The sequence below is a fragment of the Mustela nivalis genome (genome assembly GCF_964662115.1).
Source record: "Mustela nivalis genome assembly, chromosome: 14".
NCBI lineage: Eukaryota > Metazoa > Chordata > Mammalia > Carnivora > Mustelidae > Mustela > Mustela nivalis.
In genome coordinates, this window is record NC_139033.1 from 76,606,944 (window position 1) to 76,631,353 (window position 24,410).

General features: G+C 36.6%; 1 protein-coding gene across 11 annotated transcripts in view; it reads right to left on the bottom strand.

Moving 5' to 3' along the window:
- The window catches only part of PPP4R1 (protein phosphatase 4 regulatory subunit 1), a 62,668-nt gene that overhangs the window by 18,822 nt on the left and 19,436 nt on the right, over positions 1-24,410 (bottom strand). For 4 of the 11 annotated variants that reach the window (XM_082697343.1, XM_082697344.1, XM_082697341.1 and 1 more), the window contains 9 exons: positions 22,377-22,461; positions 21,463-21,569; positions 16,629-16,771; positions 15,818-15,964; positions 13,278-13,385; positions 13,075-13,140; positions 12,237-12,395; positions 7,861-7,988; positions 686-1,209 (listed from right to left, as the gene is read on the bottom strand). In XM_082697343.1, the coding sequence (XP_082553469.1) occupies positions 686-1,209; positions 7,861-7,988; positions 12,237-12,395; positions 13,075-13,140; positions 13,278-13,385; positions 15,818-15,964; positions 16,629-16,771; positions 21,463-21,569; positions 22,377-22,435 (1,441 nt within the window). In that variant the 5' untranslated portion in view covers positions 22,436-22,461. Of the gene's footprint in view, positions 1-685; positions 1,210-7,860; positions 7,989-12,236; positions 12,396-13,074; positions 13,141-13,277; positions 13,386-15,817; positions 15,965-16,628; positions 16,772-21,462; positions 21,570-22,031; positions 22,060-22,376; positions 22,513-24,137; positions 24,157-24,410 lie in introns of those variants that run through there. The other 7 variants (XM_082697339.1, XM_082697347.1, XM_082697342.1 and 4 more) reach the window with 5 other exon arrangements.

Consider the following 24,410-nt stretch of genomic DNA (forward strand, 5'->3'; position numbering starts at 1 on the left):
TCAAAGGAAAAGACAACACCTGCATCTGGTCCTGGCCCCACGGACCTTAAACCAGGTCCCAAGCCCCAGCAGGCAGAACAATGCCTCAGGTTGACTCATTTCCTACCCACTGACTTAGAACACACTTCCCCTTTGTAAGAGGGCCCTTTTTAACACAGAACAGCCTTTAAGGCCATTGTCCACCATGAAAGAATCTGGGTAATAGATGTGTAATCCCATGGAAAAAAGTCGAAACTGAGAAACCAAAATCCAAATGACCGTTATAAATGTTCATAGCTCTTAAAACATATTCCATGAACAGACAGCTCTGTCTACTGTTAATAGACCACAGTCCTTCCTTAAAATACACTGTATCTGTTATTTTATAAAAAAGTTAATAGGGCCCAGAATGAAATAGTTAAGGCAGGGTTCCAGACTAAAACTGGAAAGCACTGTTTGAACAACTGTGACGATTTCAGGGAGAGTGATCTGTAAATCAACAAATCTGTGTGTGTGCGCTCCAGTTAGCAACACAGTGATGAGCTCATCTAAACAAAACTTCCTAGGTACCAGATTAATTGTATTTATCAAGACGATGATGATGGTGAAAATAAATTTTTAAAAAGGCAATTTTTCTGGAAAAAGAGTTGGCAAATAATATTTTATATCTGCTTTAGAGTAAAGAACTTGATAGACTCTTCCATACCTTTAACGTCTGGATCATCAATGTGCGGCTCTAGGTTTTCTATCATTTCTTCAAGTTCCTTTCTGGTGGCCATAGTGATATTTGAAGAACCTGGTGTGGTGACTTCAGAGGTTTCTTCTGGTCTCTCTGGGCTGAGAGTATTCCCACAGCCCTGCTCAAGCTCTATGTCTAGATCTATTTCAGGAAGAGGAGTCCTCCAGAAATGGAAGGAGTTGTACAATTCCTGATCTAAGAGAGCTGAATCTGGTGAACTGGCGCCACCCTCTGGCCGTAATGCAGATTTGTAGTTAGCAGGTTTTTTATCATTCTCATTACTAGCTGCTTCCTGATGAGATTCTGAGGACAAAGTACAAAGTAAAGAGCTGTCCATTGGGACACTTATTTCACCTGGAGATTTCCTAGATGTTTCAGCATGATCTTCCACCATGTTTTCCAGTTTGACACTGGAATTACTACTACTGGGATCTGAAGAAACATCCTCTGGCCTGATCTGTACATCCTCTGGAACTTCTTGATCTCTGATCCTTTTATTGTTTCATTTGGGGGGAAAAAAAATGAAAGTGTAAAAATAATTACTGAAAAAAACTCAATGAGAGACACTACATAAAATATTTAGACAAGTTCAATATTAAATTTACAGATTATCCATACAAATCGAGTAGTTTATATACTGGTAATGCTTCTTTTTCCATCAGCTGTTCTGTACTCAGAGATGTGAACATCTGTTAAGCATAAGTCTAGATATTTAAGCATTACACGAGTTGGAAAAAATAACATTGTAGAATCCCAGGATTCTTAAATACCAGGCTAATTTCAATAATAAACTAAAGAAAAATTGTAGGAAGGTACATTCCTACAACGCACTTAAAAAATGGTCTGATTCTTAGGATCATGGTATTGCCACTGCTCCAATGATGTACTGAAAAGCTGAGAATTAAAACCCATTTGCTTTTATAAAAAAGAAAAGGAAAAAAACCTCTGTGCAGTATTAGAAAAGATCCTTATTTACTATCTCACAAAGTATTAAAATCCATTTTAGTGTAAATGAAGTTTTAAAAAAATTTCTTCCATACTTTCCAGCTCTACTCCCAAAAGTTTTCCAAAATAGTCATGACTTAGTTGATAAGGGCAGATGGGTACAAGCTCCTCAATTAAAGTCCACGTTTACCACCGTCCATTATCTAAACTAAAGCACTACAGTAAGTTTTAATGTTTATCTCCTATCTTTTATTTGACTCTGTTAAATTTAACAAACATGTATTGAGCACCTACTAAGAGCCACGGAACGAAGCCAGTATTGAGGATTCAAATGTGAAAAAGAAGCAGGTCTGGTCAGCGAGATTAAATTACAGGCAAACAAGAGAACCGAACACGTAAGCAAGTAGCACCACCAGACAGAGTGGAAAATACAGAAGCACACTGGGCACAGGAAGCGGGATGCAGGTGAGATGAAAAGGCCTAGAAGAAATGACAGGAGCAGTGCTTAGAAGAACCAGTAAACATTTACAAGGCTAAGGGGAAGAACATGTATTCAAGGGAGGAAAAGCATATGTAGAGGCAAGCATGACCTAAAATATGTAACACACTCTGAAAACAGCCGTGTCTCTTATGGCTCCAAGAAGGAAACAATGTGACCAGGGTGAAGAACTTTGCCAGAGCCACCGAACTGCATACCCAACACCTCTGGAATGGATCCTATGGGCTACATGGGGTAAGGCAGGAATTAGAACTGCATTTTTAGATGCGTTAATTTTTGAGAAAACATCCTGGAAGCAGGGTGGAAAATGGGGCGGAGGTGAGTAGGAAGTGGGAACCAGCAAGGACTTGGTGAATGAAGGCAGTACATCTGGGGCTATGAAGAAGTAAACGCATTCAAATGATGAGCAGACCAACAGGATCTGTTTACTGATTTATCGCAGGCTGGAGATGGGAAACAACGAGAGGAATCTGGAAAGACTGCCAAATTTCTGGCTAGGGTGACAGAACAAATTGCAGCAGCACCAACTGAAAGTAGAAAACACAAGAACAGTCTAACGAGAAGGCTAATGGGTTCTGGTTTGGACAGGCTGAGTGAGGTACCTTGGTTGCATTCTGGGGGAGGGGGACGTCCACGGGAAACCGGTCAGACACCAAGGACCAAGTTGAAGGTCATCAGTTCAGAAGGCCAGGTGTAGGACTTAGATGGGCGTGAGGCAAGAAAGAGGAATGGAAACATGAAAGACACAATGAGTATCAGAGTGAAGGCATTCTTTTCGGGGTGCCATAGCGAAAGAGTTGTAGGAACTGCAGGCACAGGAGACCCTATCCCTGATAAGAGCACGATCTAAGAAAGAAGAACGTGAGCTCAAGAACAGAGGTGCACAGATTCAAGGGGCCAAGACACACCTCTTTGATAAGAAATGTGAGAGGGAACTAAGGATGGATGTGTAGGTAAATTTGAGAGTGTGGGGAAAAAATGAAAGGTGCTCCTGGAAACAGCGTGTGCCTTTAAGTACACACAGCAAAAGGTACTAAAGAAGAGGCTCACCAGGACCGAGCAAACGGAAGGCGACACGAACACCCATGTCCTCTCCTAGTTAGTAGCCACCATACACATTCCCATGAAATTATCAACTGCCCTCTGAGTGCACTTTATCTCAGGGTAATGTTCACATTATTCTCAAAAATATGTTTTTTTAAAAACACATGATTATTTTAATGAAACTTGAAAAAATTATAGAAAAAATATGTAAGAAGTCATCTGAAAATGTACCGAACAATGACAGCATTTTACTTCTGGTGCTTCCCTTCTATTCTTAGGACTGCAAAAGAGACAGTGTGCATGTACAACAGAGTTGTTACATCTGCGTGCAAGCTGGGCCCCGAGTTCCCAGGTCCTTGTCCCAGGGCCAACACTGCATTGCCCTAAACCTGTGAGCCTTTCAAGGCCCCCATGATTCCACATTTACTCCTTAGTAGTAAGGATGAGACACAGGCTTAGGCAACCTTTAAGATTCCTTCCCTCTCCAGAACAGTTCTTGAAGCTAATGCTGTTATGCCAAATAAATGTCTTCTACATGAATTACGTATTTGCCAATCACATGGTCCTTAAAAGACATATTCTGTTTTAAAAATTTAGTGGGATAACTGCTGAAATTTGAATAGTCTCTAGATTAGATGACATATTATACCTATGTTAATTTCTTAATTTTGGTAATCGAACCATGGTTATGTATAAATGCCTGCACTTTGAGGAAATACACAGTGAAATACTAAAGAAAGGCAAAAAAGAATATCATGTCTAAAACATCAAAGTATTCAGAAAAAAGATCAATAAAGCAAATATGGTAGAAGGTTAACATTTCAAGAATCTGAAGGGCATATGGATTCTTTGTGCTATTTTTGCCATTTTTCTGATATGAAAACTAAATGTAAAAAATTAGAGTAACAAGATATTGTTTGGTGGGAGAGGAGACCAAATGGGTTAAAACTTGTAAGTCTTCATCTATTATCTGATAAATTTTTTAAAAATCCTGCATTTAAAATACACAAAAGAACCTAATTAAAAAGGCCATTCAGAGGGTACCTGGGTGGCTCAGTGGGTTAAGCATTTGACTCTTGAGTTCAGCTCAGGTCATGATCTCAGGGTTGTGAGATGGAGCCCCATTTTGGGCTCTGCACTGGGAGTGGAGCCTGCTTAAGATTCTCTCTCTCCCTTTGCCCCTCTCCCTCCCTCTCTCAAATAACAACAAAGGCCATTCAGTATGCAAAACTATTCCTTGGGCCTAAAATTTCTTGATTACTATTCTCACCATGCCATTACGATTAAACTTTAATATTCTTATGGGGGAAAAAAAAGAAGGGCGAAGTCATTCTATTTGTCTAATGTTACAATTACTAGTCTGTCCAAACTTAAAACTCCTAGCATGGTTTTAAGGAGACAAAAAAAAATTTCCCTACTGTTAAATTCTGGGAAGAACTACTACACGTATGAATTGGCAAAAATATAAGTTATCTGAACACTAATTTTTCCCAGAGCTGGGAGTTAGTCAATGCAAGATCCAGCTACTAAATACTAAAATTCTGATATTCTTAGTTGTCAGATTTCCAAATGCTATTATACAAGTAAAAATCATTTCAAAAGCTGAGAAGAACTCTGATTCTGCCAAATGAGAGAATTACCCCATTTCCTAAGAAATACAAGTAACGAGAATATCAGGGTAAGCCAGAAATTTCTCTACCAGAACGTTAATTTTCCTGTAGTGTCTACCTAAGTTTTCTATTAATACCCCTCTGAGTTCTGGACTACCGACTGTGGGCCTAGAAAAATCAGTGCACGTTATTTCCAGGAGAAAATGACCAGTGGCACAGCTGGTCAAGCAGCAGTGTGTCCTGACACAAAAGCAAAGAACATATGTCTTTCCTGTACCGTGAATTAGCCGAATGAAGTTTTCACATCACTGAAATACTTCCAAATTTGTACCAGCAACCATCAATTTTACTGTCACACAGCTGGCATTAAGCTGGATTGATAAAAAGCGACAGAAGTAGTATACCTACTTAAGGCTTCTGAGATTAAAGATTCCCTTATGATTCATTCAAGGTTTATTCTATGCCAACTCTGTGCCAGGCCCAGTGAAGGTGCTCTACACGCAAAAACTCAGAACTCGACTGCCACAGCAGACGGACCTGCAGTCTGCTGTAGGATACACGCGAATACACAACTGAAAAGATAGGGATCAGAAATCAGTGCTCTCACTCCAGTGCTGACAGCCAAGATGCAAAAGCTCTGAATTTCCAAAAAACCTCAAGAAAAGATTCGTGGAAGTAGTGAGTCTACAGACAGCAAACACGCTGACAGTTCACTTTGTTAAATGGGTCGGATGGAACAGAACAGCTTCTCAAACAGAAAGCAAAGAGAACCAAAAGAATTTAAGTGTATTCAGAGAACAATGTAACAGTTTGCTCAACTAAGAAAACAAGGGAATGCTTATTTTACATAATTTAAAAGTGCAAATACAAATTTTTAACTCTGCTTCTGGAAGTAGCCTTTATTAACACCTTCCAAGAAGCATTAGTAACCCGATCTAGGGTGAAAGATAAATCTGGTATACAAAGTCAGAGATCTAAAATCAATAAAGGCTTCAGAGAGTATTAAGTGATATTAAATGTTTCTAGGATCAGAATGAAAACTATATAATCAATAGTAGGGGAAACAGACTGTCAAAACCTTGCTAACTTTGTAAGATATTTGTTTGGGAGATCTGAATTTTAGGAAAACTGAGAGGACCTTGAGAACAGGAACTGAGTTCTTGATTTCTATCTATAGGAGCTGGTTCATAGTAGGTGCTCAATTAATTTCCGTATAATCAACCAACCAATCAATCTTAAATAAAGAAACAAGTTTTAAGACAGCTTAGAACAAAAGCCAGTGCAGTATTTAAGAGGGTAAACAAACTAATGGTTCTGAAACTAATAATACATAGGACTGGTTTTTTTTGTTTGTTTGTTTGTTTTTTGAAGTTAGGAAGTAAAACTACAAAAAAAGCTTTTACGGTATTTAATACAACTCCTTCCTTAGCCAGAAATTCTCTCTTCCCTCCCTTCTACCATTAACACAATTCAATAAAGTCTAACAATATAGTGAAAATACAATGCTACAAAAAGTACTGACTTGACATTAAGACATACCTCATTACAATGGAAGAGGAATTAAGGTTTGTAGGTAAAAGATAACTACCTTTAAATATCTCTTCCAGTAATGTCCTACACAAGCAGTCAGTACAACCACTGGCCATGGTAATCACTCCAACTACTTTTGTCAATAAAGTTTTACTGGTACGCAGCCAAGCCCATCCACTTACATGCGGTCTATGGCTGCTTTCATCCTACAAAGGCAGAGGTTAGCAGTTGTGCCAGAGACTGAAAATATTTATTATTTGGCCTTTTACAGAAAGTTTGCTGACCCCTGACCTAAAAAATTCTCTGTAAATTTATATTTTCACTTACTAGACTCTCCAGATTTAAAAATAAAGTAATAGTCTTTGCACAATTAGGTAGTGAACAAAGTACACTGACTTTAAAAATGAAAAACATAACATTTCCCCCCATCATCATTTTTGTCAAACTCCTTGCAGCAGCTGTTTTTCAAAAGAACTGACAGAATTTGCTTGCTAGGAAGACAGGTTTAGAGTGATTTTCTTCCTTTACAAAAAACAGTACCTCAGGTTTGTTTGGCTATTCAGCAGGACAGTAGGAGAACGGGCAAAAAGGTAAAACAAGGCAGCAGAGAAGAAAGGAAGAACTGCCAAATCAAAACACCAAGAAAGCAAATATCACAGTATCAAGACCTACAGAAGAAAATGTCCATTAGCATCATGACAAGGGAGGGACAAGACACTATGGTAACTCAAGCATTATAGTAGGGACTGTTTCAAAAACAGGTTCTAAATTATTTCAAGTGCACACCTATAAAAGTGTGTATTTCCCATGCGCTAAATTAGGCTTGATTTCTTTTTTCCCAAGTATATAGTATAAATTTTAAAAGCTGAAAGAATTTTTTAATGTAAAAAAATTTAAAAATAAAAATCAGAGTTGTCATTTTTATTTTAAAATTAGTTGCCCTATTACACTTAAAGTTGATATTCTAGTTAATCAGTACATCAGCTGATCATTATAATACTTTCCCCCTAGATTGAGAGAGTATAATCCTCATTCTGCAGGCAGAGTTCAAGATCCACAATTAAATTAATTGACTGAAAGGAAAAATAATAGTAAAAAATGGACTACATACTAAAACGTATTCCTAAATTAGGTTTTACCCCTTAAAACACTAAACACTTTAAACTGTAGAACAATTACTTCATCTATTCCAAATGTCAATAAATGGTTTACTCGGTAACTAATTTATTAAATAAACATTCAAAAATTATCATCACATCTGTCATTTATACTTTTCTCTATGGCCGGGACCAAGCTCAGTGTGCTATGCGTGTTTTCACCTTCTCACTTAAGATGTAACTAACCAAAGAGACATTTAACAAATGTATTTAAAATATAGCTCTTTAAAAGTATCTACCCATTTTTACAATCAAGAGAAATAACAAAGTCTCCAAAAAGAACATTTATTATAGAAGAAATGAAAAATACGTTCACAAGCAATAAAGCTGGAAAGTGAAGTTAAAAAAAAATCATACCTATTTTTGTCTTCTACTGATGTATCTTCTGAGCTTTTGCTTTCTTCTTTAAAATACTGGCCTGAGCTAGATGGATTAGCAAAAGTAGATATGAAAGGTCCCAGAGACTGAAAAGCCGCTTGGCGAACCTACAAAGAAAAAGAGGACAGTAATAAAACTTAAAATTAAGGGATTATTAACAGTGTACTTACCATATACTAAGTATGGTTAAAATAGTAATAAGGTAATTTCTACAAAGCCTTCCCACATTCAGAACTATATATCATTCTTCTGCTAGGATTTAGAAATTCTTCATAAACTGTTTTTTTACTTTCAATTTTTTAAAATCTAGCTTGAATATTGATACCATGAGAATATAAATATGAGATCCCCCAGAGTATCTCCATGGAACTAAAGGACATCCTGCCTGCAGCATTTTCCAGGAAAACAGAAGAAAATGAAGATTGCCAAACAGAAAATATAGAGCAATAAAGTTGACAAAACGTGATAAATCCATTTCATGTTTTCTGCTAGGCAAGACTATAATCTGCTTTCTACAAGGAAACAAGACAGATGTGTCAGAACTATGGACGCACTTATCAGAAACAGAATATTGACTTAAAATATATTTCACGAAAATCTGGATGCACATATTACTGTTATCCATGAATGTCTCAAGTAGGAGAACAGAAAAAAGGGTTAAGAATTTTATTTCATATTATATTCCTGTATTATTTTGTAATCTTGATTAAAAAAAAAACTGGGGGAGAGAGGTTTTATGAAAGGAAGCAGAAGGAGGAGACAATCTGAAAGAGGCAACTATGATGGGAGAAACCGCAAACCAATTTCTCTAAGACCTTGCCCTTGAGGGCAAACAATACCTTGTCCATGGTTTAAAATGTGGATTACAGGGGTGCCTGGGTGGTTCAGTGGGTTAAGACTCTGCTTTTGGCTCAGGTCATGATCCCAGGGTCCTGGGATCAAGCCCCGCATCAGGCACTCTGCTCAGCAGGGAGCCTGCTTCCCCCCTTCTCTGTCTGCCTTCTCTGCCTACTTGTGATCTCTGTCAAATAAATAAAATCTTAAAAAAAAAAAAAAGATGATTACATGACATGTGTAAATTCTGTAAAGGCAAATACATGTGAAGTTTGCCTATTATTAGTATTTACCTTCTGGGGGAAGCAGATAAAAAATGATTCAATTGATTTTTTTAAAAAGGCTAGAATTATATACAAGACAGCAAAGAGAAGCATATGTGTGAACTTACAGGTCCTTTTCTCCTTTAGAGTCAATAAAATGTTACTTCTATAAAAACATAAAAGGTAACTTTCAAAATTATATGCAAGAGTTTAGTCTACTCTAGATCCTGTTAAAACTCTGAACTTGTCTCAAACCCTTACCAGATTTATATACACTTCAAATGACAGATTTTCAGGAGTCCATTTTTTTTTAAAGTTTTATTTATTTATTTGACAGAGAGAGAAAGATCACAAGGCAGAGAAGCAGGCAGAGGGGGAAGAGGAAGCAGGCCCCCTGCTAAGCAGAGAGAGCCCAATGCGGGGCTCCATCCTAGGACTCTGGGATCATGACTTGAGCCAAAGGCAGAGGCTTAATCAACTGAGCCACCCAGGCACCCCCAGGAGTCCTTCATTTTAATATAAACATATTCCCAAATTAGCAGGAAATACTGTATATCACTAAGCCAAGACAATGATAAAGTAAAAATGAAAATTTCAAATAAGCCACATAATTTTTTCTAACAATCTCATACATTTTAAACATTAAAGTCGTGCTAAGGCTTAACAGTCTTCCCTCTTTGTGGAGTCTGTCTGGAAAATGCATATGGTAAGGTCCTGAGAACTATTTCAGGCACAACAGCATAAGGAGAGCCACTCACCCACTCTCCAGTGAAATCGTTGAAAATGGGGGAGAAAAAACCCAAAAACAACCCACCCAAAACCCCACCAAGTAAAACCTCTGGAAATAGCCCTTAGGGCAGACAACAAAAGAGGGAATATCTATAAATATTCACTAAAGCCAGTCAGTGGTATTTGAATCAGGGAGGCAGAACCTCTACTGCAAACTGTTATGGCCAGCAGCAATGGCCTCCCCCTCTTCTAGCCTCCAGCCAGAGGACTTTTGAGGTTTATCACCCTGTCCCCCGCTACCTGTTGGGCATACCTTCTTCTGCACAATGCCCATTGGTAGAATGGAAGCTCTACCTTGGACATGGCTCAGAACTCTGGGCTCTGAGAATACTCAGAATATAGTCCCTGCCCCAGCTTGTAAGACCAGGATAGAGGAGCCAAGAGAACCTGGGGCTGCTGTCCCTCCCACTCTCATCAAAATGAGGTCATCCCAGGATGGGAGGGAGGCATGTAGACATGTCCAAAGCTGTGCTTCCTGGAGGGGGAATAAGAATTCACTAACACATTCCAGCCAGTCACTAAACAAACAAGTAACAGTAACAAGCCCCAGAGAGGGACAGAAGTACCCAAATCTGCTGTATTATCTAAAATGACCAGGTTAAAAAAAATTATAAAGCATGCAAAGGAACAAAGAAGTATAATCCACACACTGGGGAAAAAATTAAGAGACAGAAAGTATGTGTGAGAACACTAAGATGTTGGACTTAGAAAAAAACTTCGAAGTGACCATTATAAATTGTTCACAGAATGAAAGGAAAGCATGAATAAAGAAGTAAAGGAAGGTATGAGGACATGAAGAGAACCAGATGGAAATTCTGGAGCTGAAAGCTATAATGACTGAAATAAAAACTCACCATTTAAGTAGTTCTGAACTGGTAGGAAAAAAAAGAATGAGGAAACTCAAGGTATATTAATAAAGTTTAGCAATGAACAGAGAGAAAAAAGAAAATGAGGAAAAATGAACAGAATCTCAGAAAATTTGGGACTCCATTAAGTGCACCATTATATGTGTAATGGGAATACCAGAAGAGAAAAGACACAATATTTGAAGAAATGATGGCTCAAAATGTTCCCAAATTTATTAAAAATCAGTAATTTACACATGAAAGCAGCTCAACATGTAGGATAAATTAAGAGATCTACAAACACATCATAGTGAAAATGCCAAAAGTCAAAAGCAAGAAGATATTGAAAGTGGCAAAAGGAAAGTAACATACCACTTACAAGAGAACCTCAATAAAATAAACCTAACTTCCTGCGAAAACAAGAGAGATCAGAGGGCAGGGGGTAAGACACAAAGTGTTCGAAGAAACTGAAAACAAAACAAAACAAAACAAAAACACCCTGTTAACCAAGAGCCCTGTACCCAACAAAGCTAACTTTCAAAAATGAAAGCAAAATACAGACATACCCAGATAAGCAGAAACAGAATTTGTTGCTACCACATTTACAGGACAATAAACACAAAAGGAAGCTCTTCAGGTTAAAAGCCAGTTACCCTGGATGGTAACTCAAAGAAGGAAGGATGATCTCAACTACTAACTTAATCTTCTGCCTCAAGACATTGGAAAAATAAAGAGCAGCAGAAGAGAGGGTATAATATAGATTAGAGTGGAAGCTAATGAAATAAAGAGAACACTGATGAAACTAAAGCTTTAAAAAGATGAACAGAGCAGACAAACCTTCAGCAGTATGGCCAAGAGACAAAGACACTAGAACCAGAAAGAAGGGACATTATTACTGACGTTACAGAAATACCAAGATTATGAAGAAAATACTACAGATCATATACCAGCAAATTAGATAACTTACATAAAACAAATTCCTAGACAAACTACTAAAACTGACTCAAGAAAAAATAATCTGAATAAGTCTCTAACAAGTGAAGATTATCTGAATAACCCTATAACAAGTAAAGAGATTAGGAAACACAAAACAAACAAAACTACATACAAAGGAAAAGTCCAAACTGAGCCGGTATCATAGCTGAATTCTACTCAACATTTAAATGAGAACACTGATTCTTCACAAATTCTCCGAAAACAAAGAGGAGGGAGCCCTTCCCAACTTGTTTTATGAGGCCATTATTACCCTGTTAACAAAACAACCCCCCCCCAAAAGCCACAAGAAACTATAGACCATTATTTCTTATAATATGGAAATAAAAACCCCTAACAAAATAGTATCAAATAGTCTAGAAAGATATCAAAAATTATTACACTCTGGCCAGGTGAGACTTACCAAAGGTTTAATGCTTGAAAATCAATATACCACATCATACCCTTAGAATGAATGTGATTTCTATTTGTACAGAAGTTTTTTCCAGTTAAAAAAGTTAATATAGTAGTTTGCCTGTCTACCCCTAAAACAATTACCAATAACATAATTATTTCTTAAATCATGAAATCAAAATCATGTTTTGTGTAAAATGTATTATTCTACAGAAATGAGAATTAGACAAAACCCTACCCAACGTGAAGGATCACTGATCAAATTAATAAACAGTGCTGACAGCTTAGTCCGTCGGATTTCTTGACATGTCGCACAGGAAACCGCCATGAAGCATTCGGCACAAGCCTTCCGGACTCCCCACACGTTATCAGAACAAAGCTGGAAAAACCTGGGCAGCTACGCAAGGACAATGGTATGTTAGGCAGACAACGTGGGTTTCAGCGATTCATTTTATTTCATTTTCTGCTTTCACAGTGTTTCAAAATACTAGATTTTCCTGTAACAATTTAGAAGACTCGTTTTGTATTAAAACTCAGCAATATGAAATAAATCACACCTCATTCATAGCCCTGCTGACTGGAAAAGCAGAAACAACAAAGATAGCTTCAGTTTCATGCAAAAGCTTGTACCTAAGCTGTTTTGCCTAATGGATGGTTTCAGAAACTCTTTAAGTAGGTTAACTGGTACACGAAGCATGTATATCCCAGGCACTAAGCATTTAAAAATAACAAGCTGTAGATTTGTCACTAGAATACTTGAGATTTGCAATAAAATTACAGATTTCTTCGAGTACAATTGATTTCTTTAGTAGAAATGGGAGAGGTAAAAATAAATCAATGGTCCTTACATATCACATATCTGCATTTTTAACAAACTATAATCAAAACACAATTCAAGTGCCTAGATTATAGAAATGTAAACTCCCAAACTCAGAGTCATTATTATCTTTCTGGTTCACATTCATGAGACTGTGTTAATAAAATGTGGGGGTAAATGTATGCATTTTAAACTTTATGTACTACTCTGTAATGGACTGCTTACCCCTCTGTTACCCCTTTATCTCTGCACTACTCACCAACATCTCCTCAGTAGCTTGCTGGCCAACTACACTGCAGATATCTCCAAAATTGGCAGCACAGACCTGACAACAGAAGCATGACTGACATTTCAAAATCATCCAAACACAGGGCTTTTAAAACAATCTTTTAAGTTTCACATATCAATACAGTAACCAGTATAACCATGTGTTCTTAAACAAACAAAATGCCTAAAAAATACCTTTCGAACATGAAACATTCTGCAATCACAGCACATCTCACAAAACCTAGGGAGGATAAGACGCTCTGTAATGTCCTTCCCAACCATGGGAGCCATTTTGCACATTATCTAAAATGGATAAGAACAAAAGCACACTGAAAACATCTTTAAACTAAGACTTTTCCAGTTAAGTCTGCTAACTTATCAAAAGTATATACTTTAGAAAATATAATAGGTTGTGGCATCATTTTCCCGCATATATCACAAACAACATTCATCTTATTTATCCAGGTTCAAGGGAGAAAAATAGATATTTACTACTATCAATAATTACCAAATGCACAGTAAACCCAGAGATAATCTGAAAAATTTCATTTCTGAGTAAAGTTTCAATCATATTATTTTGCCTGGTAACTTTAACAGTAAGAAAACAAATGGTCACTGTTCAAAGGAAAGATGATCCACAAGAAGAATTTTGGGCTCAGTATACTTGTACTGCTAAGAGAAGACTCTCTAGAGGCAGTCCTTACCTTGCAAAGTACCAAGTTAACAGAAACTCGTGCAAAAGAGAACTGTGTCCCTTGGTTCTAATGAAGACAAGGACCCAGTTCCAACATGCAGTCTCAGGCAAATGAGGATGAACTATGTTTGAAAATTGGCCCAGTGTTATTTAAAGGAATACCCCACTCCACCCTCCAGTTAGTACAGAAAGACATCTGATGGTCTGTTATGACTATACCGACTCCTAGCCCATACAAACATGATGAGAAGTAAGAGAAAGAAAACATTATTCATACAGGACATGATTCTCTACATAGAAAAATCCCAAGGACTCTACAGAAAAGCCACTAGAACAAATAAGTGGGCTTAGGAAATTTGCAGGGCATATACCAGAACCAAAAATGAACCAAGGAAATGAAAACATTTAAAAACAGTATCATTCACAACAATGTTAAGAAACACGGTTCAACAAAATACAGAAATGCTGTCCTACTGAAAACTACAAAACATTGAGGAAAAACATCAAACACGTAATTAAATGGGGAAATCGACCATACTCATGGATTGTTAGGTGGGTGATTATCTCCAAACTGATTTATAGATTCAACACAATCCCTATCAAAATCCCAGCATCCTCACAACTGGTGGTAACATCTGTATTTCCCAAATTCCAAAGCCAGTTTTGTTCTTTGACTCTATACGGTTTCTAAGCATTTTCAATCCCTAAAGATCTGAAGTTACATTCTGTATCACTGATCTAACGTAATTAAATTAATCAGAATGAACTGTCTCCAAGATAGAGAACAACTAGAAAGCTAGGATGTGCAGAACATGATAAAATAAATAAACCGACTGTAGAAGAATCCCGGGTTTCATTCTAGTGCTGGATATAGTCCATTAGTTACAAATGTGTCACTATTATTAAGTCCCATGAAAATAAAAGAGCAAGTTAAACTCTCCTCAGTTATGCAAAACCTGATTTTCTTCATTGAGGAACTTGTGAAATAAAAAAAAAAAAATTCTACACTTTGGAATGTGACAGAGGTGCTGATTGTACAACATGGTGAATGTACTAAATGCTAACTTAATTGTACACTTTAAAATGGTTTTTCATTATGTGAATTTCATTTCAATAAAAGTGATATTACTGAAAAGTATCTAAATTTACTATTAACTGGCATGGAGTATCTAAAAAATAAAATAATGGAATCAAGACATTTCCAAGGGAAAGGGGACTATAGAGATAACTTAATTCATCCTAATGATTCAGAAACATTACCCAATTTTTGTGTAATTCTTTTCATATCTACAAAGATGCTATTATTTTAGGGTTTTATTTTTTATTTTATTTTTAGGTAATCTCTACACCCAACATGGGGTTTGAACGCATAACCCTAAGACGAAGAATCACACATGCCACCAACTGAGCCAGCCAGATGTCCCTATTTTAGGTTTAAACAGTAAACTCTCACTTTCCAAGTAGATCTGAAATTTTAGATGGACTTGTTAAACCGGACTTTGTTATGTACATGATTTAATCCATGTGTTTTTCTTATCTTCACAATTTCTATCACATATTATATATCATTATAAAATTACTTGCCTGACTATCCTTCCCCCAAGGACCACACTGTCAGGGCAGGAGCTATTTTTTTTTTTTTTCCTGTGCTTACATCGTGCCTAAAAAAGTGTAACCAATGTTACTTTATTCAATACTGGGGTTTTGTGTTTTTTGTTTTAACTGCACTGATTAGTTCTCCCATCTTCTTTTTCCGTAATAATGAATTTACAGTTACTTATTATTCTCTTGCTGCAAATTTTGCTTTCTCAGAGCCCTGCGATAGAGCTCATCTAATTCACAGATGCAAAGCACAACATGGGGCCCGCAGAACACAGACCTCTTTTATATGCCTATGTCCCTCTCTAGCCCTTTCTAATGCTCTGGGGCTACTGTGATACCTAATAAACTCCACAGTACATACTACAATATTTGAGCACCTCCTATTTGTCAAAACAGTGATGAACTTTTGCCTGTTAAAGAAAAAGTGTCTTCTACTTACAGCCACAGCTTCTGTTTTCACATCATCGTTGCTATCTGGGGCAGTTAGCTCTATGAGGACGGGGCACACTTTGGTCTCCACATCAAATCGCTCAATTAACTCCTGCTCCAGCAGAGCCAGCAAAGCTGCCTGACTTGTTTTTCTTACCTAGGAAAAAATTAGAATAAACCAAGTACATACATGATGTAACAAGACTCTACTACTTGTTTTTCACGAAAGTGAAGACTTTTCATCTCGACTTAAAGGGATTCATAACTGGCAAAACTTTGCAAATAAAAAACTTGTTGCTATTTTCTCCAGCTATTGCCAAGACAGAACTTGGCAGACTATGATGCAAAAAATGAACTGGAACAGGAAAGCCATCCTTGTGGGGTGCCCAGGTGGCTCAGCTGGTTGGGCGTCCGACTCTTGATCCCAGACCCTGGGACTGAGCCCTGCATTGGGTATCCTACTCAGCAGGAAGTCGGCTTCTCTCCCTCTCCCTCTGCCCCTCCTCCCAGCTCACATGCTATCACATGTGCAAAAGGAAAGCCACCCCTGTGAACGGTGACTCTCTAATTAGCAAACTTTCTGAGGGGCACCCATGAGGGTACCATGTAAGAATGCAGCTACAGGGCACTGTCTTATCATGGCATTAAGGGGACTTTCTAGATTTGCCAGACTCTCAACATATCTTGTCTAAGACACAAAGTCATTTTGAAAAACAGAATAATGAAGCTGAGGAGGAAAAAGCACTCAAATGAGGCCAGCTAGGGGAGGCCATTCTACATACAACATGGTAAATGTAAGAATATGTAAATGGCACTCTTACCTGATTATTCTGATCTGCAAGATATCTAACCACAATAGGTAGTAAGTATTTGGAAAAAGCATATGGGATTGAAGGCCGGTTTTCTTGACAAAACAATGCAATATGAGGCACCTGTTCCATCAGCTCTGCTCTCACCGTCGGTTCTATTGAAATAACAGAAATGTGAACAAACACATTATCCCAAATTCACAAAATCTTTGCCTGGGCGTAAGACTATTCAGGAAAGCTCTGGACTTCTATCCTCAGCATAAAAGGGACTTACACAGTGTTCTCTAACTCTAGGATCCTTTTTCACAATCATATGCATATGCAGGTCAACCCCTCAAGTAAAAGGAAGATCCTACTCCCATCGCCAGGCTTCTATCTTCCTACTGTGCACTAAGTATGCAATCATTTCCTATTATGACCAAATTTATCCATCACCTACATTGTGTCACATATGCTAGGGTTAAATATCCAATATTCACATCTACAAAATATGTAATATCTATGAACTATTTAAGAGCCTCCTAGGACAAGTCATAAGGACTGGTTCCTAACCTAAATTTAATCAATGAATACAGAATTTACAGTTAAAAATAACTAAGACTAAAATAAAGTAGACCAATCAATTTAAAGAAACAAAAGATCTGAAAAGACCCAAGTACGTACAGCAAATTTAAGAATGACAAATATAGTATTTCAAATCTCTGGGTTTCAAAAGGAGGAACTGCCTAAAAGTAATGGCAGGAGAATCAGTTATGTGAGAAAAAGGGGTGATTCCTATCCTGCATATCATACATGAATTATAATTAAAGTTCCAAACTTTTTTTTAAAGATCAAAAGCACTAAAAGACAACATTTAAAAAAAAAATGTTAAATCTTGAGGTGAGAAGCCATTCCAAGGTAAACAAAACCCCCACACCAACTTTGAGACCAATTAATTCCACTTTATAAAGCCTCCATTATAGACAACAGGTATCATACTGAGTTAAAAGGCAAGCTGGTCTGGGAGAAAATACACATATTAATAACAATATACAAAGAACCCATTGTTCAAATGAACACAAGGAAGAAAATAAGGATAAGGACAGGTAGTTCTCAGAAGAAATGCAAATGACCAAGACACATACAGACATGACAGATTATCAATACAATTCATTACATCAGACCTAATTAGAACTTTGGTATTAATGATTATATCATTACAGTTACTTTAAGGTAAATATGCATGCATGGGTCCAGAGGAACTTTAGATTTCAACAAACAGAAATTAATGAAAGTATCAGGAGAAAATGCACTAGCATCTTACAAAGCTAAGAATCTTATCAACAAACCAATATTTGGAATTTCTATTACATGGTTCTGCCATTTGAAGTTAGACAGTAACTGAACAAAATAGTGCTTCTGTTTTGTTTTTTAGTTAAAAAAAAAAGACATAGGCCTCTCCTTTTCCTCACTGACCCTGTATTTGCTTACATGGACCTAATAATTATACATATTTTTGAAGCAAAAGAAGGATACAAGTTACAGTTCTGGTTAAGAATGAAATCAGTAGGGGTGCCTGGGTGGCTCAGTTGGTTGGGCGTCTGCCTTTGGCTCAAGTCATGCTCTCACCCACATCAGGCTCCTTGTTCAGCCAAGAGTCTGCTTCTCCCTCTTCCTTGGTCCCTCCCCACTGCTCAGTCCCTCTCTTAAATAAATAAATAAAATCTTAAAAAAAAGAAAAAAAGAATGTGATCAGTAACTTTTCTTTCTTCAAAGACCTGGTTAGGCAAACTGACCAATGGAACAAAACAGAGTCAAGAAATGAACACACTGTGAGTCATATGGGAGGAACTGAAGTGCTGGGGAGGGATTTCAGAGCTACTATGATGGCTGAAGAGAACAAAGAAAAGGGAGTTGAGTCCAAGGTCTCCAACTTGATAAGCTGGGCTGATCGTGACTACTGAAAAATACAGTTGTAAAATTAATGCATATATTCCATTCTCTTAAGCAAACAAGGAGCTGAGAACCTTTAAGTCTTTCATCTGCCGTATCTTATCAAGTTCTATCTTGATTTTTTTATTTCCCTGAAGTTATTACTCATAGTTTTAGGATTTTTATAGAGCAAATGCTTGTTTAAATTTACTACTAATTTAGTAAGTTTTTTTTCCATCCAACTCTTTTCTGTTTCAATTTTTAAAAATCTATACATACAGTTACACACCAACATGGTAAGCTTCAGAAGTATAAAGAAGCTAGACACAAAAAAACATTTTCAGTATGATTCCATATAAAAGTTCAGAGGGGAAAATTAATCTATACACTTAGGGGTCAAACATGGATTTACCTTGGGAAAGAAGAACAGGACAGAAATGAGAAGGTGCCCTGAAATGGTTTCCGGGATGCTAGTTTTATCTCTTGATCTGAGTAGTAATTACATGGGCCTTCATTTTGCTTTTCTTCATGGGGCCGGAAATTTATAGTCCATGTACTTTTTTTTGTTTTTGAAAGATTTTTTTTATTTATTTGACAGAGAGAGATGACAAGTAGATAGAGAGGCAGGCAGAGAGAGAGGAAGAGAAGAGGCTCCCTGCTGGGCAGAAAGCCAGATGCAGGGCTCCATCCCTCAGGTCAGATCATGACCTGAGCCAAAGGCAGAGGCTTTACCCACTGAGCCAGCCAGGCACCCCAGTCCATGTACTTTTTGTAGTGAGTTTTATTCAATAGTAAAGTAACAGAGCCCCCCAGCAAGTGTTCCTGTTGCCCATCTATGTCACCAAGTGTCTGTACTGGTACATTACTGTTCTATATCATAAAAACACACTCTAGGATGTCACGGTATGAACCCCTACAATCTAGCCCTTGACTGCCTTATTGAACAGCCTCATTATTTTAAGCCATAGACTCAATAAACTACCTGTTGACCAAATGGGCCACTATTTTGAACTCCTTAATCCTCTAAACCAGTCTTTCCTTCTCCTGAGTATGCGGTTTCCCTTCTCTGTACCTCATCATTCTACTAAATTTCACTAAATGTCACTAACTTTCTGAAACCAGCACCAACTCTCCCTGTTATAAAGTATTATTTTTAAGTTATTTGCATTCATTAAACTGTTAATTTGATGACAGGAATTCTTATTCACCTTAGTAACTGCTCTAGCATTTATTCTAGAATCTGGCCTAGGACTGTGCACTGTATTATGCTTATCAAATGAACAAAAAAATGTGAAAGTCAATAGAAAAGTCAATAGTCTTAGTCAATAGAAAGTCAATAGTCATATTTACCATGAACTCAACAACTTGAGAGTATATTTAAAAATATATATATACAGTTGACCCTTGAACAACTAAGGGGCTGGGGCACTGACCCCTCCCTGTGTAGAAAATCCACATAAAACTTCTGACACCCCCAAAACCTGACTACTATTAGCCTACTGTTGACTGAAAGCCTTACCAATAACAAGTCGATTAACATGTACTTTTTATGTTTTATATTGTATGCTGTATTCTCACAATAAAGTAAGCTAGGGAAAAGAATATGTTATTAAGAAAATCATAAGGAAAATACATTTAAAGTACTATACTCATCGAAAAAAATCTATCAATGGACCTGAACAGTTCAAACCCATGTTCAAGGGTCAACTATATATAGATAAATATATTTATAAAAACAAGTACCATGGGTGACAAACAGGTAAAAGAAAATAAACACAAATTTCTCCCTAAAGAATATCTATTCTAATAACTAAGAAAGGAATAGCCACAATGCAAAAAATAAGTAAGTGAAAATTGTAATTGATGAGATTCTCCTAAAACCATTCTGGAACAAGCATCCATATATGAGCAAGTACATATATCATCATTAGATGTCACTATTAGACAGATTATTTGTAAACTTATGAATTTTTTCCTATAGGAAAATAAAAAAACACTTAAGGCTTATGTAAATAGTAAAACATAGTCCCTTAAAACAAATTGCTCACCAAAAGATGAGCCCATCTAAAAATTAAAAATCAGAGTGCTTACATGCCAAAAAGTTTGTTAGAAAGTGAAAAATAACACATTTTAATAAAGAGATAATGGGTTTAAGAAAGAAATATTATTTATTTTTGAATTGTTTCTAAAATAAAAAATAAAGATATGGATATGACTTAAGATTAAGTTAAAATGGTAAGGTTTATGTTATGCATATTTTGCCTCAAGAAAAAATATTTTTAAGAAACTTAATATAACCATATTGAAGTCAGGCTTACTTCTTTTTTTTTTTTTAAACATTTAAAAAAATTTTTCTATTTATTTATTTGACAGACTGAGATCACAAGTAGGCAGAGAGGCAAGCAAAGAGAGAGGAAGGGAAGCAGTCTCCCTGCTGAGCGGAGAGCCAGCCTGCGATCCCAGAACTCTGGGATCATGACCTGAGTGGAAGGCAGAGACTAACCCACTGAACCACCCAGGCACCCCAGGTTTACCTCTTTCTTAAGCAGACCATCTTATCTTCTCTTTGGAGACAAAACACTCTAGTTTTATCATGACTGATAGAAGCATTTTATATTTGCCTTAAAAAAGTTATAGCTCACTCCATCCCTTTTAAAATGTATTCAAAATTATTTTTAAGTTTTCAGCAATCCTAAAATATTAACATACATGATGCAAAAACAACCTGTAGATTTTTCTGATGAGAAATTTCCAAAATTAAACAAACCAACCACAAAATGTGGCTCTTATAAAGTTTTTTTTCTATTTCTTACTGATGTATTTGGTAATTTATTTAGGAAATCTTTTAAACAAGTCTCATAATACACTAAGTTTTTCATTAGTTCATAAAAACTCAAATTTGGTTAAAGAAACCTTTCTCTTCATTAACATATACCTGAATCGTCAGCTAATCTGCTAATTCTTTCCAAAACAGCAATGCAATCTCTTTCATCATCGCAGACTTCCCTCAATGTGTCCAGCAAACTCCGGGCCACCATTTGTCTAAAAGAAAAAGAAAATGATATAGTGCTTAGCAGTGTTAATAAGTAATATTTAGAATTCCAAAAGGTAGGCTACATGATTTAAAAAAAATTTTTTAAGATATTTTATAACATACATTAAGTCACTAATCTCCTAAGTGACAAATGCCAGCATGGATTTTATTGTTAACAAGAGACTGAATATTTACCAAAATATTTTTCATCTTTAACTGAAGTGACAAATTTCTAAGGTCACTGAAAATTCTATAAAATTTCAGTTATCTTCAACTATCAAATTATAGGAAAATACACACATTCCTCATTATGTAAAATATTACCTTCACACATTTTTACTGAGATTTATACATCTATACTCAAAAAATTTAAGACTTTCAGGTTTCCCAGAAAACTGATACAGGTATCCTGGGGACCACAGTTGGAGAAACAATGCATTAGGAAGCGTCCCAATCCCCTTGAACATCACCTGGCACATAGTAGGTTTACAGCATCATCTGTTGAAAGAATAATATACTCCCCTCAGTAATCACTTTACACAAATATTAAAATTATGCCGAACACCAAAAAGGTAATGGTGTTTTTATTTGTTTTGGGGTTTTTTTGGCCAAAATGCTAACAGAGTGTCACATGCTTACTAGGATCAAGGAATAAACAATTATAAAAGAGGCCTTGGCTGTGATTATTAACAAAACATGCTGGCTGAGACTACACATGTTAATACTACTTTAAACTGAAAAACTGGATTTTCCCTATTGAAATGAATGTAGTAATTAATCCTTCCACTTCCACAAGGAAAAGAATAGGCACATACCTGTTAAACACGTTCTCACTTGCAGCATACTTGTCCAGTCTCCCCAGTGGCGTCAACATTTCATCTTGTGAGACAAAGTCCAGGGCTGAAGGTATAATAATCACATCAGACTCTGAGCTGTAGTCATCCACACCAACTATCAGAGACATCAGAAATACTCCTTATAACACTCTGAAACTAAAAAGTACCCCTTGCCTGTCTGAAGCAGCATAAATAAGACTATCTTTAATGTTTCTGGAGTGACATAAAAGATCACAAGAGATTCTTACATCAACTCTTACATTCAAGCCATGAAAGACTCAAGGATGCTCCCTCTCCTTTTTCTATAGGTATGTCTAGTTGTCTCTAGAAACAGAGGGAACAGAGGCTATGAAAACTCAGCACAGTGTGATCACTGAGAACTTACATGTTCAATCAGAACACTAACAACTTCTAAATAAAATGTCAAACACTGGTAAAGTAAATTCTGCAATGCAGTCAGAATAACTCACGTTTTAAGCAAAAGAACAAATGTAAGAATTATAGCAGGCTTCTCATCAGAAACAATATAAGCCAGGAGAGAGTAAAGCATTCCTTGAAGTACTAAAAGAAAAAAGAAAAAAAAAAACCCAAAAACCAAAAACCAAAAACAAAACAAAACAAAAAGTCAACCTACAACTCTGTAGCCAATAAATAAACATCCTTAAAGTATCTCTGAAATTCTTTATCTTTCAAATACGCAGATTTCAAACACACAAAAGCTGACAGACATCATCACTAGCAAACAAGAATTATTACAAGAATTACAAGAATTATTAAAGTCCTTCAAGCAAAAAGAAAATTACACCAATTGTACAAAAGACTTTTCTTATTTAAAAATCTCTTTGAAAGATAATTATTTAAAGTAAAAATATGTAATGCAAAAAAAAAAAAAAAGATAAAAAAATCTACTCTTCACTAGAATGAACAGAGTGGAGGTCGGTGAAATAGGTGGTAGGGATTGGGGGGGCACTTGTGATGAGCACCAGGTGTTGAATACTGAATGTGCTGATGTGCTGAATCACTGTATCGTACATCTGAAACTAATTACACTGTATGCTAACTGGAATTTAAATAAAAAGTTTAAAAAAATGTACTTCGGGGGGCACCTGGGTGGCTCAGTGGGTTAAGCTGCTGCCTTCGGCTCAGGTCATGATCTCAGGGTCCTGGGGTCGAGTCCCGCATCGGGCTCTCTGCTCGGCAGGGAGCCTGCTTCCCCTCTCTCTCTCTCTGTCTGCCTCTCCGTCTACTTGTGATTTCTCTCTATCAAATAAATAAAATCTTTAAAAAAAAAATGTACTTCGGGTTTCTAACATATATAGAAGTTAAAATGTGTGACTATAACAGCACAAAGGCAGGAAGGGCAAAGTATACTGTTCTTACACTGTGAGGAGATAACATGTTACTTGAAGGCAGACTGTTTAAAGATGTACACTAATCAGAAACTCTACAGTAGCCATTACACATCCAAAAAAAAAAAAAAAACAAAAAACCCAAACCCACCAAAGATATATAGCTAGTAAGCCAATAAGGCCATAAAATGGAATCATAAAAGAAATATTCCATCCAAAAGGCAGAAAAAGAGGATAAAAGAGGAGACAGGACACATAGAAAGCTGTGAGATTTGAACCCAACCATGTCAATAACCTTGCTGAGCACAAATAGTATCAATACCCCCAATTAAAAGGCAGAGATTTTCAAACTGGATTAAAAATAGCACCTAACATTAAAATAATTACTTACATAGTACAGACAACTTTTATAGTTTATGCTGATCTATAATTCATAGCACAGTATTTATTTTGAATCAGAAAGTTGTAAAAACCACTCAGATACTCTTATTTGGCCTCTGTTTTTCTCCTTCTAGTACAGGACTGTTGAGCTAGCATGACCTCAAAGGTACCTTTATGCAGGCTCTAGAATTCTATGACTATGACCAAACTGTTTCATCAGCCTCATACTTGTTAATCTTAAAGATAACCATTAAAATCACGATACTTGGTCCTTAGAAAGCCA